This window comes from Natator depressus, chromosome 9, assembly GCF_965152275.1.
Source record: "Natator depressus isolate rNatDep1 chromosome 9, rNatDep2.hap1, whole genome shotgun sequence".
Taxonomy (NCBI): Eukaryota; Metazoa; Chordata; order Testudines; family Cheloniidae; genus Natator; species Natator depressus.
The window spans coordinates 21537853-21556924 of NC_134242.1; the positions used below are offsets into that span (position 1 = coordinate 21537853).

General features: G+C 42.5%; 1 protein-coding gene across 2 annotated transcripts in view; it reads left to right on the top strand.

Moving 5' to 3' along the window:
• Nucleotides 1-9479: 9479 nt before the first annotated feature.
• The window catches only part of KPNA4 (karyopherin subunit alpha 4), a 59196-nt gene continuing 49603 nt past the window's right edge, over nt 9480-19072 (top strand). For both annotated transcript variants that reach the window (XM_074963652.1, XM_074963654.1), the window contains exon 1: nt 9480-9792. In XM_074963652.1, coding sequence (XP_074819753.1) covers nt 9724-9792 — 69 coding nt within the window. In that variant the 5' untranslated portion in view covers nt 9480-9723. The remainder of the gene's footprint in view (nt 9793-19072) is intronic.

The window sequence follows — 19072 nt, forward strand, 5'->3', positions numbered from 1 at the left end:
ACATAGCAATCATTGATATAAATCAAGGGTTCTCAAACTGTGGGTTGGGATCCCAAAGTGGTTCACAACCCCATTTTAATGGGGTTGCCAAGGCTGGCATTAGACTTGCTGTGGACTGGGGCTGAAGGTGAAGCCCAAGCCCTACCACCTGTGGCCAAAGCCAGAGGGCTTCTGCCCTGGTTACAGGCTCCCCACCTGGGGCTGAAACTCTTGGATTTTAGTTTCCCGGCCCTGGGGTGGTAGGGCTCGGGCTTTGGCTTTGGTCCCCCCACCCCAAGCTAGCAGGGCTCGGTTGGGCTCAAGCTTTGGTTCCCCCATCCTGGGGTCATGTAGTAATTTTTGTTGTCAGAAGGGGGTTGTGATGCAATGAAGTTTGAGAACCCCTGATATAAAATGATTGCTGTAAGTTTAAAGTTCTTTAATATCTATATATCTCATCAACTCTAAAAGGTAATGTAATTTCCATGTATGAGCGTGAATCATGATATATTAGGTCAGTGGTTCTCAAATTATTTACCATCCAGCCCTTCTGTTATCAAAGGACATAAACTAAGAAGGGAAAGAGTCAACACAGTAAGAGGATGGGGAGGGCAGTTCCCCTATCTTAGGGGTGAGGGGATAGTAGATTCGAGCCTCCATCTGAGCAGCCCTGGAAAGGCATGCATTTTTATGTGCATTAAAGGTTGTTTGGGTTTTTTCTTTTTTCAACCTGAAATTCTCCCACATACTCTGGCAGAGAAGTAGAGGAGAGTTAAAGCCAAAAGACAGACTAAAAACATTATTTTTATTTTTTAAAAAACCTCATGATTTTTGGCCCCAATCTCATTTTATTTTTGATTTCTTGAGGTTGGTAATACTTTAGTAGGTCTGTGAGCTGCAGCTCAGGAAGGAACCCTGAATATTAATTCTACTCATAACCAGCAATAGCTGCTACTACAGTTTACTTGGGCTATGCTCTCTTTTAAATAAAGGTTATTTATCAGAATCCACCCCAGACTCCTACCTGTTACCCACCATGGAGCAGCAGAGACATCTGTGCTTGGGGCAGTTAGGGGAAAGAAGACAGGCATGTGATGAAAGACACTTGACAAAGGTAATTTACGTTGAAACTATTTTAATTAACATTAGAGACCAAGGGTCAAATCATCCCCATTGTAACCCCATCATCCATGCTAAATTACATCAAGGATTAATTTGGTCTGGTAACTTTATGTAAGAATATGGAATTCAAATTTTAAAAATCAGTTTAAATGTCAATTTTTTTTCTCGGAGATTAAAAAAATTAAATTAAATTTGGGGGATCAGAGGCTTTGGGTTTAATTTAAAAGCAGAAAACTTCTCTAAGGTGCTAAATAATTAAAATGCATTTCTAGCTCAAATTGGATGGCTTGCATCTTCAATGCATATTCCATCGTGTTGCTTCCTTCAAGTATACAGACCTCAGTAAGAATGGATGCAGGAGCTTACATGGAGACTTTATTGCTGTAGCGGGAGCAGATGCTCAGTGTGCACAGCCTTTTATTTGCAAACGAGCTGACAACTAGCAGAGAAAATCTGAACCACTGGTTTAGCATTGACCAGTGAGGCAACAACAACAGCAAATAGCCCAGGAAAGATGACCACCTGCTTTGTGGGAACATTTTCATTTTTAAATGAGCAAAAGTGAGAATCTGGTTCAAATGGTACAGGGGAAAATAAAACTGCAGAAGAGAATGAAGAGGCTTGGCTGAAAGCAAACCCCACCCTTAATGGTGAAATCCTGGAGGCTGTAGTAGCTCAATGATACAGCAGAACCATGACAGTTCCAACACAGGAACATTGGAGGGCAGGTGTGATACAAAGGGACACCCTGGTATTCTGTGGATAGAAATCAAGGTGGCTTTTTTGCTTTTGTTTTCCCTAGTTTAACCATACGATTGTGATCTTAGTTGCATACATGTGAATCCCAATGAACTCCAGTGAAGCCAACTGTCAGTTATTATTACACCACCAGGGAAATGTTAGTTTGACTTTTTTTTGCTCATCATGATCTATTTCTGCATGGTATAGAATTTTGAGCTTCACTGTGTTGAGAGTTCTGTGCTGACTTGCCGTGGGAATCATCATATCTCCACTGGCTCATCAGTCCTGACATGAGCACATTGCAGACTCCCCCATCCTTCCATCTAACAGCAAACCTCCAACCACACTTCACTAACGCGTCACAGAAATATATCATTTATGTTTCCAAACTCACCTGCTTGCCATGGCAGAGTGGGGAGAAGTAGGGAGGGGAAAGAGTGGGTAAAAATAAGGTTGCACATTGAATTTTTTGGGTATTACAATGGGGCCAGTTCTTTTTAATAGAGCTTATAGCCTGTTGTGGGGCCGTCCTAGTAAATACATTTTCTTTTTAGAAAATGATCATCAAAATCTTTTAAATACTGTACCTTCTTGTACTATACATAACTCAATTTGATATATTTACTGGTTTTTGTTTTTTGGGGGGGGTTTTGTTAGTGGCTGATACCACTAGATATTTGATATGGCCAGTGTCAGCAAGACTAGTTGGGTTCCAAGGCTCAGATACTCAGTGTAAAACTAAAACAAATATCTGTGTGTGTGTATATATATATATGTGTATTTATATATATATATATATATATATAAGATATCCTTAGATATCATAAGGTATCCTTCATAAGGTATCCTTCCCACAATCCACTTTTTTAATTCTAGGTATTCCACTTCAAGTCTGAAATGGCATATAAACCCCAGGATTAATGAGTGTTTTTGCAGATAATTTTTATCTTCTCAGTTTAAATGTAATATTTCTTTTCTTTATTAAATGTTAGATTATTTGTACATAATTTAACATTTAAAAAAAATTGGGGCCTGATTCTCAGATACACTAAGGTTCCTCTACACCATTCTTGCAGTGTAAAGGTGCCTTAAAGTGGGCAGAAACTGCTTCCTGAGAATACCTCTTGTGTAGGAGCAGGCCCTCTGAGGCAGTGTATGCGCTGGTGGAAGGGCTCTACGTTGGCCCCAGTCCGAGCCCTCAGGAGGGGAGGTGTTGCGGTGTGGCCAGAGTACAGTGAACTGTACTGCACTTCTTTACAGCTATCTGATGATTCCCAGGACCCACTGGGGGTGGGAGGAACCATGGGAAGCAGGGCATAAGTTGGAGTAACCTTGAGGGTGCTTTAACTTACATCAAGGACCAGGCAGGCCACTTCATAAGTGACTAGTGTAGAGCCAGCTGCAATGACCTTATTCCACCTGAAGACTGTTTAAGCCAGCTCAGTCCCCTTTTTGCTGTTTGAGCAATGCAACAATAGATGGAATATAGACTAGGCTCTAGTTCAGTGGTTCCCAAACTGGTGTTCGCGAACCCCTGGGGGTTCACAGAACATTACAGGAGGTTCGCCAGAAAAATTTCACTAATGGCGGCCAGAGGATCCGGGGCATTGGAGGCAACAGGTGGGACCCAGTTGCAGGGCAGACAGCCCGAGCCCCAGGGAGAACAGGGCAGGGCAGTTGGGGCTGGCAGCCCGAGTCCTGCCCCCGTGAGCGGGGGAGCCGGCAGCCCGAACCCCAGCGCTTCACACGGGGCTGGCAGCCCGAGCCCCAGGGAGAGCGGGGCCGGGCAGTTGGGTGTGGCAGCCCGAGCCCTGCTCCCGTGAGTGGGGGAGGCGGCCCAAGCCCCAGGGAGAGCGGGGCCAGGCAGCCCGAGCCCTGTTGGTCAGCGAGACCTGCAGCCTGAGCTCAGTGGAGCTCAGTTGACCGGGGCAGTCAATGGGGTCCAGCAGTAGGAGTCCCACGGAGTGGGGAGGAAATTTAAACTTAAATCTCTGGAAATATTCATTTTTAGGAGGGGGTTCACGAGATTTCACAATTTAGTGAAAGGGTTCGTGGGCTGTTAAAGTTTGGGAACCACTGCTCTAGTTCCATGTCTCTGGACATTTGCATTTAGAACTCCACTCTGAGAAATATATTAAAGCCATAGTTTTGTACACATCACATATATCATCCTGGAATATACCATACCTATTAAATTTGTGTAATGTACATATTTTGTTATGCTGTAAATACTTTCATCCAACTACACCCTTTTTGGAGAAACTATAAGTACCTGAATCTCTGTACTTTTTTGGAAGATGGCATAATGCCAGGAAACCAAGCATTTAAAAGGGAGTCTGCTGTCAATCCTTCAAATCCATAATTTCTTCTAAGTGTTTGGCGATCAGCAGTGCTGATCTGAGGGTAAAATGAAGCCAATGGTGAGGAAGAGTGAGAAACTGCTTGAAGAAATCACTGACAGTGAACTTTTAAGTTCTTTGCTTTAGTTATGGTTATCATACATGGAATGGTTACTTGTGCTACTCTTTAACACTATTGCAAATACTCTCCATAGTGCCCTCATGAAGAAATACAATTACCATGATATCTCTGAGAGCTACATAAATTAGACTGTAGTTAAACATCGTAGACCTGCTTCATCCCTGATGTTTCAATTTAAGTCAGTGGAATTACAATAAGCATAACTATATCCTCTGTGAATTACTCTCCAAATGATAACAGACCAGAAAGACAGATCAAAGACTACTGAAGGACAAGCTCCTTTCTATGAACACGCAATATAATGGGAGCTAAGAATGTGATTCATGAAAAATATACACCCATAAGAATGTTATGCTAGATCTGACAATTTTAGAAGCTTTGAAAGTTCGGGACACGTCTGGATTTGAATCCTCCAGGGAACAAACTGCAAGTCACAAAATAATAGAAAAATTATTGCATAGTCCTCCCTATCTCACAGTTTGTTGCAAAATAATGTGGGATTAAGGTCATAGGAAGCAACAGTGGGAGGGTTTTGGGTGCTGCAGGGCAGTGGAGTGGGAAGACTTTGTGTAGGCCTATTACAGGTTGTTGAAATGTTACATCAATAAATTAAAAACCAGCAGGATCTTATTAAAGGGAAAAAGGCAAAATACCACATTTATTGTGAATACAGAAAGAATCATAGTAAGCAGTTAGTTACAGCTATAACATTCCATTCAATCTCATATTTATTCACACATTCATTCATACAAACACACACACACAGGTTCTGCAAGGTTGTTATCATAGTTACCAGCCTTAGAGTTGCTCATGCCAAGCCACTGGCCAGGTGGCCTGGACATGAGGAGGGAGCAGGGCCTTGTCAGATGCTCATCTGATGCTCCTGGAAGTTGGTTTGCAGAATCAGACCCCAAAGTTCTCACTTTTTAGAGTCTATTTTTATAGGAATTTCTTCCTATGCCAGTCTATGGGAATTGCTTCCTCATGCTGTTGCTGAATCAATCAGCAGATAGCACATTCCTGACGGCTCCGTGCTGCTAGATGTTATCTTGTTCTTTGGTTCTCCCATTCTTGAGGCTGTTGGGTGGATTCCAGTCTGCCCTTTGGGGGTCCTCTGGTTATTTCCACTTGACGCCTTCTTCAGCCGATGGACACTGGATTTTTAGGCTGGCACCTCCCTGATCATTCAATTATCCACACCAAGCATCCATCCACATACATCCTCTATCTCTATTTTAATCACAATTGTTAATACAACAAAAGGGCGGGGAGTCTCTGGGTGCTGTTTCTGTTGTTAGAGTATTGCTTTGAGTCTCTCTCTCTGTGAATTGCTTTGAGAACAGACTCTGTCTTAGAATGTACTAACACAATTAGCAGCTTGCAAGTTTCACACATAGAGGGAGAGAAACAGTACCAAAAACCAAGAGACCTCTTAATTAGTAATACCCTGGAATTTAAACTATGGGGAAATCAAACTCATTTGTGATTTTAATACAGAACTTCTTTAATATGATCCAACACGTACTGGTTGAGGGTTAGATGTAGAGCTAATGCATCTACATTGGGGCTGGTACAGATATTGGCTTCATTTTTCCCCCTCCCCTTCTTCTCACACCCACAGGTTATTTAATCCTAGGTCAAAGCTGAATTGTGGTGGTGAAATGTGGAAGAGAGGGGTTCAGCTCTAATGTGTTTGGATAAGAAATGAAAAGGGCAGTACAGCAGCAGGAGAGAGTAAGGAGGGAGCAAGATGTTCTTTCTTCAGGCTCCCATTGGGTCTTAGACCATATAATTTTGCTTTTCCCCTTCCACCACCATCAGTCAAGGGCCTGACCATTTGTGATAATTTAAAATCTCAGGATGTTATCTGTAAAATGTGAGCTAAACCCCAGTATTTTCAATTTCGATAAATAAATAAAATAAATAAATAAATTTCAATAAAGATAATTGCATTCTGCCAATCAAGGGGCTCAACTGTGCCTTTAAGACACTGGCCCATATTGAAGGCTTTTTGGAGCTATAAAACTCCAAGAAATATTCTGCACACTGCTTCCCAGATCTCCCAGGTGCACAAGGGGAGTGACTGGGAAGCATTTATAAGTAGTTCTGTATAATAATGTGCTTTTAAGTGCCTTCCCTTTAAGTTATGAGACTAATGCCTTGGTGTTGTTATAGTGGTAACTCTTCCATGTTTTGTAGTATTTGTACAGATAGATATTATGGTTAAGAATGTAAAGCTTCTTTCATAAATTTCTTTTCACTTTCTAAAATTTTCAGATGATGGCCTTTTCAGTGCCCAATAACTCAGAAACACTGGAACTTTAAATATACTAACTATATTATCAAAGCAGTATGATTGAAGTCTTCAGCCTTTTGCTATCATGGCCTTTAGTCACACTTTTGATATGTTTAGAAAACTTTTTCTGTGTTCTACCCTCCTGGTACACAGTGGTCAATAACTGCACATCTGAGTATTTAAGTCCCTGAATATAGTTGCCAGTGCAATCTTCTCTCCTTCATCATGTCAATGTGTGTAATTATGATAGACACGTTAAGCTAGGACAACTTGAAAGAGGGGAAGAGAGTGAGGAATTTTAAGTGTCCCATTGAAACACGCAACACAATCCTTAATCACAATAGGAGGCTTTAAAATCTGTCTGAAAATTAAAACAAACTGAGGGAGACTTCTTTCAAAGACTTACACAGAACAGGTTATGAACAGCGGGAATCATACAAGAAACTCAGCAGCAGAAGCTTCAGCAAAAAACAAGGGAGGAACTTTCCACACTAGCAAAGGAAGAAAAGGCACTTTTAACCCATTGACCTCTTCTTATTCCAATGATGCAGCCACATTCTGCTGAGGACAATCATAAGCTGAACAATTAGAAAATATTGCAAAAATGAGCTAGAACTGAAAACACTGATGGAATCTCTTGTTTCTCTGACTCAAAATGGAAAACATCAATTTGAAATGTAGTCACTTTAAAAAAATAAGCTATGAGCGCTGCCATTTTCTTGTGGTTTTACAATCATTGTGCTATTTTTTTCCTAGGCCATTACTGTAGTAAAGGCCTACATAAATAATGGAAAGCAAATAAAAATATTTTCTCTTTAATCTATTAATAGTCATGAGAGGAAAATATCTCCTTTAAGTGTGATTCAGTTGCACTCGCTGGCCATTCTATTGGTCTATGGGGCCATAGTCATCCACACATTTGTGACTGTTAAACTTGATTACTACAACTATTTCTGTGTAGGAATAAACACCACTTACTTTGAAAAAGCTCCAACCCATACAAAATGCAAGCACCTATCTAGTTAACAAGACAGGTTCTTATGAGCAATGTTCCCTCTAATTTTTGACAGGCCATCTGTGCAAAAAATTTCTTCTGTGCAAATTTTTGTGTGCGTGGTGTTTCACCATGTGCATGGGGTTTAAGATCTGTGTGCGCGCGCACATGCACACAGCTTAGAGGGAACAGTGTTTATGAGTCCATCATCCCAGTGCAGTACTCTCTACATCAGTGATGGGCAACCTGTGGCCCATCAGGGTAATCCGCTGGTGGGCCGCCAGACCTTTTGTTTACATTTGGACAGCCGCCCACTGCTCCCAGTGGCCGCAGTTCACCATTCCCGGCCAATGGGAGCTGTGGGAAATGGCGACCAGCACATCCCTGTGGTCTGCACCGCTTCCCACAGCTCCCAGCGGCGTGGTCACTGGGAGCTGTGGGCGGCCGTACAAATGTAAACAAAATCTCTGGCGGCCGGCCAGAGGATTACCCTGACAGGCCGCAGGTTGCCCACCACTGCTCTACATTATCTCCCTGGTGAACAGGGAACCAAATTTCAAATCTGTCCTGGACTCCGGATACAAAAACCATCACTTGAGTCTGCTAGCACTAGTGACTTGAGTTGGCTAGCATCACTCAGTGAATAGGTCAGACCTTGAATGAGCTTCGCGCAACAGCTGTGTGCCCAGTCCCCTCCCAGTCTCCTATGGCCCCTCCCTCAAGAGCCTTGAAATCACCCAGGGGCCGCACTCATCCCAGCTAGGGTGCCTCTGCCTGTGGGGTCCTGGTACGGCCGCCTTGGTTTCTTGCCAGCAGGTCCCCTAGGAGTCCCTGGTACTGCCCCTGTAGAGCCCCTCTGCACCAAACCCCATGAGTCACCCTCCCCGCCCCACCTCCGTAAAATCTGTTATGGAGTCCCCCTCCATCACTGGGCATTCGTGGCCCACCTTACAATTTCCTTACCCAGATGTGGCCCTCAGGCCAAAAAGTTTGCCCACCCCTGACTTAGGGTATCCACTGATTGCAAAGAAGCTACTGTTCTGTCTCAAACTAATCCCACTGTCACTGGGGGAGGTGCAAATTTGATGGAGGTAAAGGGGAGTTGGATGGAGGTAGAAGAAGTGACTCAAACTTGGGAAAAAATAAGAAACAGTGAAAGCTGAGAGCCCCAGTACCCTGCCATCCCCGAGTGCTGGTTTCTGCATGAGCGCAGGGCTAGGATAAGCAAAATACACAGTTTTGTTCTGTGGTTATTTTAAAAACATAGTGAAAAGTTTTGTAACAATAATAAATAAAAACAACAGCTACTAACCGCTTATGTGCCTCCTCCCCCAAGGCAGCGGGTGCCGCACGGTCTCTTGCCCCCCAGGCTAGAGACAGAGGGAGAAGCCTTTGCAGCTCCCAAGGTGCGCGCACAGCAGCCAAGTGGGGCGGGAAGGAGGATCATGATGACGTTGTTGTTGACTTTTAGCTGACTCACCAACTGAAAAAGCAGCCGCTGCAGGAGGAGGAGGAGGAGAAGGAGGAGGAAAAGGGCACCCCGCGCCCCCGCCCTCTAAAAATCTGGGGCCCAAAATGGCTCTCCGGCTTCGGGGGGAAACCCCGCTGCCTACTGTGAAAGAAGCATTCGCTCCGTCACCCTTCTCGCCGTCGGTGTCTCCGCCTCGCTCCCCACGTCGAGCGTCTTGTCCCATCCCCCCCTTCTCACCTCGCTCCCCTCCCCCAACTCAGCCCCCTCCCTCCAAGTTCTTCTCTCCCATTCGCCGCCGGCCCGTGTCTCCACAGCCAATCAGAGAGCGCGGCCCGTAGGGGTGGGCGTGGCCTCGGCCGGCTAGATCGAGGCTACCTCCTCCTTTCCCCTCCCCTCCCCTCTTCCCTCCCACCTCGGCTCTGTCCCTTTGCTGGTTACCGGCACATTTCGCGGCCCAGACAGCCGAAGCTAGCGAGCGGCCGGAAGGAAGCCAGGAAGTGCGGAGGCGGCAGTGGCAGCGGCGGCCTAGTGGCGCAGGCCGCAGCGCGGACAGGCAGGGAGTGTGAGTGAGTGAGGCGGCGGCGCCGGGCAGGGGATCCCGGCAGGCCCGGGAGGAGGCCGCGCTCCTTCTCTCCCGCCATGGCCGACAACGAGAAACTAGATAACCAACGGCTGAAGAACTTCAAGAACAAAGGCCGCGACCTGGAGGTAGTTCCCACAGCACCCTGCGGGAGGGGCCGGGCATGGCGGCGGGACTGGGCCGCTGTGCTCTGGCGTCTCTCCTAATCCCGCGCCCGGCACCACCGCCTCCCTGCTGCTGCTGTATCAGCCGAGGGCCTGCTCTGGGGCTGAGGCCTGCACTGCCGGCTGGGGAGGGGAGGGAGTGTCTTCCCCTTTCCCCTCACGGGGGAAGCTACTGAGGTGGGGGTGAGCGCGGACGGGCTGAGCCCTTCGCTTCCCCAGCCGGGAACGGGCTGTCTACCCCTCCTCACCCGGACAGCTGTGGGGCTGAGGGTGGCTGCCCGGAGTGGGGAGTGTCTGCGCTGACAAGGGAGTTAAAGCCTTTCGGCATTTCCTTTCCCTGGGTGTCTTCCTTTGCTGTACACCAGGGAGAGGGAGAGGAACAGGACGGCTGCTGACGGGTGTGTGGATATGGGGAGTAGGGGGACCTTTCTCGTCCTTCTCTCTGTAAGAAGCTGGTAGCCACTGACATGGAGGGAGTTCCACTTACTCTTAGCTCTTCCTAGTGCGCGTGTTATGTCTTTGCTTCAGGCTTCATGTACTTTATTTTACTGCTCCTTGTCAACCTGCGATACCGGAGGGAAGGCTTCAGCCAGCACGGTAGCCGAGTTGTTTCAATATTTAATGTATTTGTGGAGTACCTACAGGGCAATGCATAGTTAAAATGCAAAATATTATTTATAAACTGCTCATTGCCCTAACGTAGGTGCAGCTATAGCACTATGGAAACAGTTAAAGTACAGTAAAATATATTTTGTACAACCTCACGTTGATTTGGCACTGTTATGATCTGTGTCAAGCACCATTTGGATGTCAACCACATCAATCCACCCCCTTCCCAGATAGTGATGAAAGCAGTTCTGATTTAGGCCAACGAAGACCCTTACTGAAAAGTGTCCTGTCGTTGATTGTCCTTGTTTCAGCTATAGGAGCTGCTGCATTAATATCATATGGGACAGAGACAATTAGTCAAGTACACCAGTCCTAAGCGATTCAGAGTTTCTTCATAAAGTATACTCTATTAAAATCAGTTCCTTGCTCCCAATAGTTTCTGTGTGGAGGTCTAGTTGAGATCCCAGAACACTGGCATAATGTTATCTGCATGAAACACCACTTAAGTGGGCATCTGTTCTCTGCTCTAACTTCAATTTCTGAATGGGCTCAACATGTGGTAAAGCATAGTATAATCTAACGTTGAGATGACACATAGGCATGGGTAGGACTATAGGAGGTCTACTTTTGAAAGTATAGGATGCATTTGCCTCTCCTTCACTAATCGGGGTGGGGGAGGAATCTCTGCTACCTGGGCATGTAGGAATAATCCAGGATCCAATAATGTCTAGGTTTTGAACCTCGATCAGATACACCAATATAATTTTTTACTTTTTTGTTTACCTGAAATTTTTGGGGATGTCAAATAATGAAATAATTGAGTGTAAAGCATTCAGGGAATAAATTATTAGTTTAATATTAAAGGATTCAGAAAATGGGGTTCTGCTGTCTGTGTAGAAAGTACCTTCCCCAATGAGATGTTCACTGGTTGCTCTCCAAATATTAAAAAACCCAAAAAACAAAAACAAGCTGTATTATAATTCCAGAAATGTTATTGTGAAGGTTTTTATTTAAAACTAACCACATACATTTCATTCTCTTCTATATATTTAGTATGAAAAAATATAATTGAGTTCTCTTAAATCACTACTACTACTTCTGATGCCTAAATATTGCATCTTAATGTTGGTTCTCTGAAGTTGTACTGTGTATATATGTTAATTCTGAATCCTTCCCACAAAAATCATAGGCCTTTGTAATTTGGATAACACACAGAAATGGAATGTGATAGCATGTCTAGTTTTAGTTATTGATTAAATTTTAGAGACACATCAATTTAAAGATCACCCTCTTCTTGGAAAACTTTTTACCTATATTTGTTTCAAGTAGTCAGTAAGATTACTATTATTGAAAGCATCTAGAGGAAAATATTTCTCTTAGCTTGTTTATTTTAGGCATTTTATAGTAATTTAACACTGTTTTTCTTCTTTGAGGGGGAAACATTTTAAAATAGGAAAATTTGTAAAACCACAAAAATTGGCAGGGGGATTTAGTGATATGTGTAATACATGTACATTGGCCAAACTGGACAGTCTCTACGTAAAAGAATAAATGGACACAAATCAGATGTCAAGAATTATAACATTCAAAAACCAGTTGGAGAACACTTCAGTCTCTCTGGTCACTCGATTACAGACCTAAAAGTGGCAATTCTTCAACAAAAAAACTTCAAAAACAGATTCCAACGAGAGACTGCTGAATTGGAATTAATTTGCAAACTGGATACAATTAACTTAGGTTTGAATAAAGACTGGGAGTGGATGTATCATTACACAAAGTAAAACTATTTCCCCATGAAGAAAAGGAGTACTTGTGGCACCTTAGACACTAAAAAATTTATTTGAGCATAAGCTTTCGTGAGCTACAGCTCACTTCATCGGATGCATTCAGTGGAAAATACAATGGGGAGATTTATATACACAGAGAATATGAAACAATGGGTGTTACCATACACACTGTAAGGAGAGTGATCACTTATGATGAGCTATTACCAGCGGGGTGGGGGCGCCGGGGAGGAAACCTTTTGTAGTGATAATCAAGGTGGGCCATTTCCAACAGTTGACAAGAACGTCTGAGGAACTGTGTGGGGGGGGAATAAACATGGGGAAATAGTTTTACTTTGTGTAATGACCCATCCACTCCCAGTCTGTATTCAAGCCTAATTGTATCCAGTTTGCAAATTAATTCCAATTCAGCAGTCTCTCGTTGTAGTTTGTTTTTGAAGTTTTTTTGTTGAAGAATTGCCACTTTTAAGTCTGAGGTCGAATGACCAGGGAGGTTGAAGTGTTCTCTGACTGATTTTTTGAATGTTATAATTCTTGACATCTGATTTGTGTCCATTTATTCTTTTACATAGAGACTGTCCAGTTTGACCAATGTATATGGCAGGGGGGCATTGTTGGCACATGATGGTATATATCACATTGGTAGATGTGCAGGTGAACGAGCCTCTGATAGTGTGGCTGATGTGATTAGGCCCTATGATGATGTCCCCTGAATAGATATGTGGACACAGTTGGCAACGGGCTTTGTTGCAAGGATAAGTTCCTGTGGTTAGTGGTTCTGTTAGTTAGTGGTTCTGTTGTGGTTAGTGGTTAGTGTTGTGTGGTGTGTGGTTGCTGGTGAGTATTTGCTTCAGGTTGGGGGGCTGTCTGTAAGCAAGGACTGACCTGTCACCCAAGATCTGTGAGAGTGATGGGTCGTCCTTCAGGATAGGTTGTAGATCCTTGATGATGCATTGGAAAGGTTTAGTTGGGGACTTATGGTGATGGCTAGTGGCGTTCTGTTATTTTCTTTGTTGGGCCTGTTCTGTAGTAGGTGACTTCTGGGCATTCTTCTGGCTCTGTCGGTCTGTTTCTTCACTTCAGCAGGTGAGTATTGTAGTTGTAAGAATGCGTGTTTATTCCTCCCTCTTCTCTCCCCCCCCCTCCCCCGTCAACTGCTGGAAATGGCCCACCTTGATTGTCACTACAAAAGGTTCCCTTCCCCGCCCCTCCTGCTGGTAATAGCTCATCTTACCTGACTACTCTCCTTACAGTGTGTATGGTAACACCCATTGTTTCATGTTCTCTGTGTATATAAATCTCCCCACTGTATTTTCCACTGAATGCATCCGATGAAGTGAGCTGTAGCTCACGAAAGCTTATGCTCAAATAAATTTGTTAGTCTCTAAGGTGCCACAAGTCCTCCATTTCTTTGTACAGAGTTTAAAAATCTTCTAAAATTATTAATTTCAGGTAGGCTGTGTGCCATTAGTGTGGTGGTGGTGGGGGTTATCTGCTATTAAACGAGCCTTGTGCAAAATGAAAACATTGTTAAGCTGTTAAGTCTTGTTAAATTTTAGAGACTGACCTCTCTCTAACAAATCTTGGAACATATGCTCAGTACTTAAAATAACTACTGTGGATGATCATTTTTCATACAATAGCTCAGGCTTGTGACTATCATTCTTATTTATTAACTGTTTATACATCACATTTTTTCATTACAGCATGAAATGTATGGCTGCATTTAGTCAAGTATTCTGCTTTAGCAACTGTTGATGATGTTTTTTGACCTAGTTCGTAATGCAAATTTAATATTGCATTGTTTTTAGAAGAAAAACATCTCTTCACGTCAGAAATGAATTTTTGATTATTCCAATACTGTAGTCCCTTGCTAAAGTTAGCCATTTATCCATTAGTTTTTTTATTACAAAATTTCAGTTGGTCTTCTATCCCATAGTAGAACACCCAAAAAAAGACACCAAAAAGTTTTGTACAGATTGCACAACTACCTTTTGCATTTGTTTCAGTGAATGCCAGATTAATAGGTAGGTGTAATGGTCCCTAAAGAGTAGCGTTCAGGATGTAGTAGTGGAAAGACTAGAGAATAAAGATTATTTTTGATTCAGTTTCAAAAGTTTGTGCTTCTGTTCTGTTCAAAGTCACACATTGGTACAGCTGTTAATCCCCAGTAACTTTAGACTGTATTTAATTGGAACGTTTTAAGTTACAGGCTTCTTATTTATAGCATTTTTGTGTTTTAGATAGACAGTAAAAGAAAACTTTAAAATGTCTAATTCACATGCTTGCATGTGTACATACATTTCACGGCCAAGTTCTGCTTATACCTATGAACTTCTTCAAGTACTACAGAAAATTAGTTGGCACTAGGTTTTTATTTGTATTTTGTAAACTTTCATAAAGTCCTTCATGCACAAGCATGCATGTATGGATATGTTGCATTCAAAACGTGCAGTTTACATATTCAGCTGAAGTTCTGGTGACTGTAAGGGGTAATGCATGACACTATTATTGTTCAGAAAGTGTCTAAAATTCATCTTTGCACAGATTTTTACTTATATGCCTGCTTGTTTCCTCCGGTTAGTCTGCTGTCAATGTCATCCTGATCTCTCTTCTCAAAATCAGTCCACTGAAAGAGGTCATAGCATATTAGCTCTTACATGTTCATACTGTCTCAGTATTCGCCATATAGCATACTAGAGTACTGTACAAAGTATAATAAATCGATAACTCCTAAATCTTGAAAAAGCTTATTAAATGTTAAGTTGGATCTGTGCAGACAATATTTAAAATTACAGGAAGAAGTGAGCCTTCACAGAAAAGCAAACTTTATCACACTGACCTTTTTTCTCTATAGCTGTGTTAACAAAACTATATATAAATTACTGTGTATGTCCATCTGCCAGGAATGAAATGGACAGCCGGGTAAGACCGGTACATAAGCTTCTTCCTTAGTCTTGTCATCCTGCCTTTTGCACTGGAAGCATGGGTCATATGCCTGTTCTTTTTTTTTCTTTTATGCTTGCTTTGAGTCAGAGAGGTGAGCTGCTTTTCCATTTACTGTGAGTATAGATGAAATACCAGCCTATTCTATTTCTGGCACTTCCTCTGGATATAGCTCTGTAGGCCTTGAAACCAAACGTTGCGTCTTGCCTCACTAATACCATTTTGAGGCTGTGTATTCCCTAAAGGAATAAACCAGTGGTCTAGAACCAGGTTAAGCACAAACAGTTCAGTGTCTCCATGCTAGCTCTGTTGATTCATATTTTGAACCCCTGCAGTTTTGTCCCACTCTGTGCTAGCACAGTTGCATTGCTCTCTAAGCAACTGTGGCAGTTTCCAGAATTGGTGTTTTGTGGAAAATTTTGAAAGTGAGTGGTTTACTGAGGGACAATAATAAAGTATGTAATTGAAAAGTTTGAGCTATTTGTGCTGTTATCACAGAGTCCACTGTCCACGATAGTCTGAAACAGTTTAATGCTGACTGTAGACAAGACCTGAGAGTCTTTCAACAAGAAAGAAACTGGTTAGATCCAAACAGAGCTTTAAGTTCCTCTCTCCTGATGGTCGTATTGGATGAGCTGTTTAGATCCTTAGTAATTCTTCCTTTGTAGAGGATACTCCTACAGTGTACAGCCCTGTGTTTCTTGAAACTGCATATTGGGTCTTACTCCAAGTTGGTGACAGTAAGCCAGTGTTGGAATTATCGTGTTAGTATCCAACTCTGGGTAAAGATGCTATTCTTCCTGCAATGTAACATTGCTTTGGTTCATTTGCAGGACCTAATTTATTATTATGCACATAGAGGGGATTGTAACTATTAACAGTCCCAGTGAGATCATAGGGAGACGTTGTGTTATTTTGAAAGCCATGGTCGAGAGTAAGGATAGAAATTTACCTGGTCTCTTGTCAGGAAGGCCCCAAAATGATATATTCATCTGCCTATAGGATCTTGATTGATATTTAGCTTGTTAAATGACGGCTGGAGCTCTTATCAAATGGGCAAGATTGTGTGGCCTTTGTTTGAGGAAGAACCTCTTAAATTGTCAGGCATCAGTGCTGGGGTCATGCTGCCTGAACATGCCCGTAAGGTGTGATCTAGTGGTGTCACCATTACCTCTCTGGTGTTCCTGCTGTAAGATTTGTCAGTGCAATTACTTGTAGTGGTTGGTTTGTTTGTTTGTTTGTTTGTTTTATTTGCTTTCCTTATCTCTGGATAGACAGCAGCATCTTGAACACAAATAAATAATTTGCCCATGAAATACTGAAACCTGAGGCTGAGGGGGAAACCTGGCTGATTGCAAGAGGATAGTAGGGGATTGTCTGTCATAGCACACCCTCAGTGTGACATTTAGTCCTGACTACGCTACAGAGAGTGCAGGCAAAAGTCTGTGGAAGGCAGATGCTAGGGGTGGGGAAACTGTGAATCCTGGATTTGGAGCAAGCATCAGGGAACCGTCTGTGGCAAATTTCTTTCCTTTTAACATGTCTGTTTGCTTCTTACTAATATATAAGAATATGCAATACCTAAAAAATTAAATATGTGCCCCAAAGTGGAGATTGAACTTTCAGTCCTAGGTCCTGTGTTGCAGCCTAGAAGCACCCAGTTAAGGAAAGGACTGCAAAGATGGCTTTTGTGTTCTGAACTGAGTTGGTCCCGTAATTTAGCACAAAGAAAACCACTCTAAATTCCATTAGCCATAGTTGTGGGGGATCAGCGTGAAATAAGGTTGCCCCCTTCCCTCAACTAGGTCTGTAATTTGTCAGTGGTGTGGCATAGAGTAACTCTACAAGAGGATCTGGCCTCCAATTTCCTAAACTCAAATTCTGCTGCACTACTTCTGCCAGAAATCACTTGTATAGTCTTGGCTTTCCAACAGAAGTAATATAGGTGCAGAAGAGATGGGTAATGCTAACATCACAGCAGGTGTGCATCTGCAATCCAGGGAGGAATTTGGCACCTACATACCATAGTGATGGGCATGTTTGAAAGCTGTAGCCTGAGATGTACCACGAGATGACACCTGCATTTAGTGGATCAGTTTAACAAATGATCGTATTTGTAAGAGAAACTTTTATCAATGCTGGTGTATCATGTCATGCCAGTAAAGAAATTTGAATTAAAACTGTTACAAAATATTAAACACTGTATATATTTTCAAAGTTCTAAACATTATCACTTATATTACATTTATTTGATTCACAACTATTGTGCATATATTCCAATAAAAGCATGTAAATGGATAATTATAACTTTAGTTCTTTATCTCATCCTGTGTGTTGTAATAATTTGTCACCAGTTCAGATATAGAAGAGAAACCCAAATACTTTGTCAAACTGACAGTTGTTTCTTGTCTTTCTACTTACTAGGTCATGTTACGGAATTCTAACTATTGTTTCCATATGCTAATTTATCAGTAGTATTACATATCCAATAAAGTTATTGCTTCATGTTCTCGAAACACGTTGAGGTGTCACCTTGTTTTACTCTATTTGCAGTTTGCTTTAGACAGTTCCCTTTGGTTCTCTTTACCATTTAACGTCATGTGGAATTGCTGAGAAAAGCTTATTTTGATAATAGAACTGGAGTTATTTAACTGAATATATTTCTGAAATTAGCAACCTTTTTCAGTTTACTGGTAGTGTTAAAGATCTAGCATTACTGTTTGTTTGTATAGGGCATTGCATTTTTGTAGGCTTAACCTTGAGGATTGCAACATCAACTCTTCTATAAATCCAAGCTGTACAACTGGACTTCCTATTCAGTTATTTTAGTAACTTCAGTATAAAAATCCTGGTTTTTTAATTGATTGCCCTTTTATATTATATGTGCTGCCTACTTCTTGTTTCTAGACCAGTGGTTCACAAACTTGTTACGCCGCTTGTGCAGGGAAAGCCCCTGGCGGGCTGGGCCGGTTTGTTTACCTGCTGCATCCGCAGGTTCGGCTGATCGCAGGTCCGAATGGCCGCGGTTCGCTGCTCCAGGCCAATGGGAGCTGCTGGAAGCGGCAGGTAAACAAACCGGCCCGGCCCACCAGGGGCTTTCCCTGCACAAGTGGCGGAACAAGTTTGGCAACCACTTTTCTAGACTATGGTGGTTTTATGTTGTAGGACACAGTGTACTTATGGACTATGGCTCTTGTCCAATTGTCCTGGGTGATGCAACTGTGTTTTTGATACATTAAGCCATTATAGTTTCTGAATCCTGTGTCCTATGATGTCTGTTACGCTTTTATCAGTGTTTCATTTTTTGTACACCAATATGTAAGGTAACTTTCCTGTGTTCTACCTCCTTGTAAAATCTTTTTTTTTTTAGAGCAACATTTTGTAACATGCTTAAGTATGAGAGTTGAAGCAGAGAATAGAACACATGGTTTAATTGCGTTAGGTATGGTTTTGCTTTTGCTTCTCGTCGTGTGCCTCATTCTGGATTGGTCCACAGGCAATGAAAGAATCACCCAAAGGCCAGAGAGAGCTTGATTAATTTGTCTTGGAATGGGAAGGAACTAGTTAGTGTTGCAATTTTTTCTTCCCCATTGTTTTGTTCATCTGCCTGGCCAAAAAGGAAAAGTCACTCTGTAGCAGTAACAGGTGACAAACTGGATGTCATGTGTCCTACCCAGCTCTTCTGAAACAGTTTTACCTTATAGTGAAATCTATTACTTTTACAGGAATACAGGTGATTATGGTTTGTATCTGTCACATTTAAACTTCAAGTCCTTGTCTTTAAAGCTTTGGCAATTCCTTTGCTCTGCATAAGTGTTACTCCCAACAGTTTCCTTCTCCTTTTCCACGCTGTTCCTTATGCTTGGAAGCCTTCACCTTCTTGAACAAGTCAACCATTCTTTCTT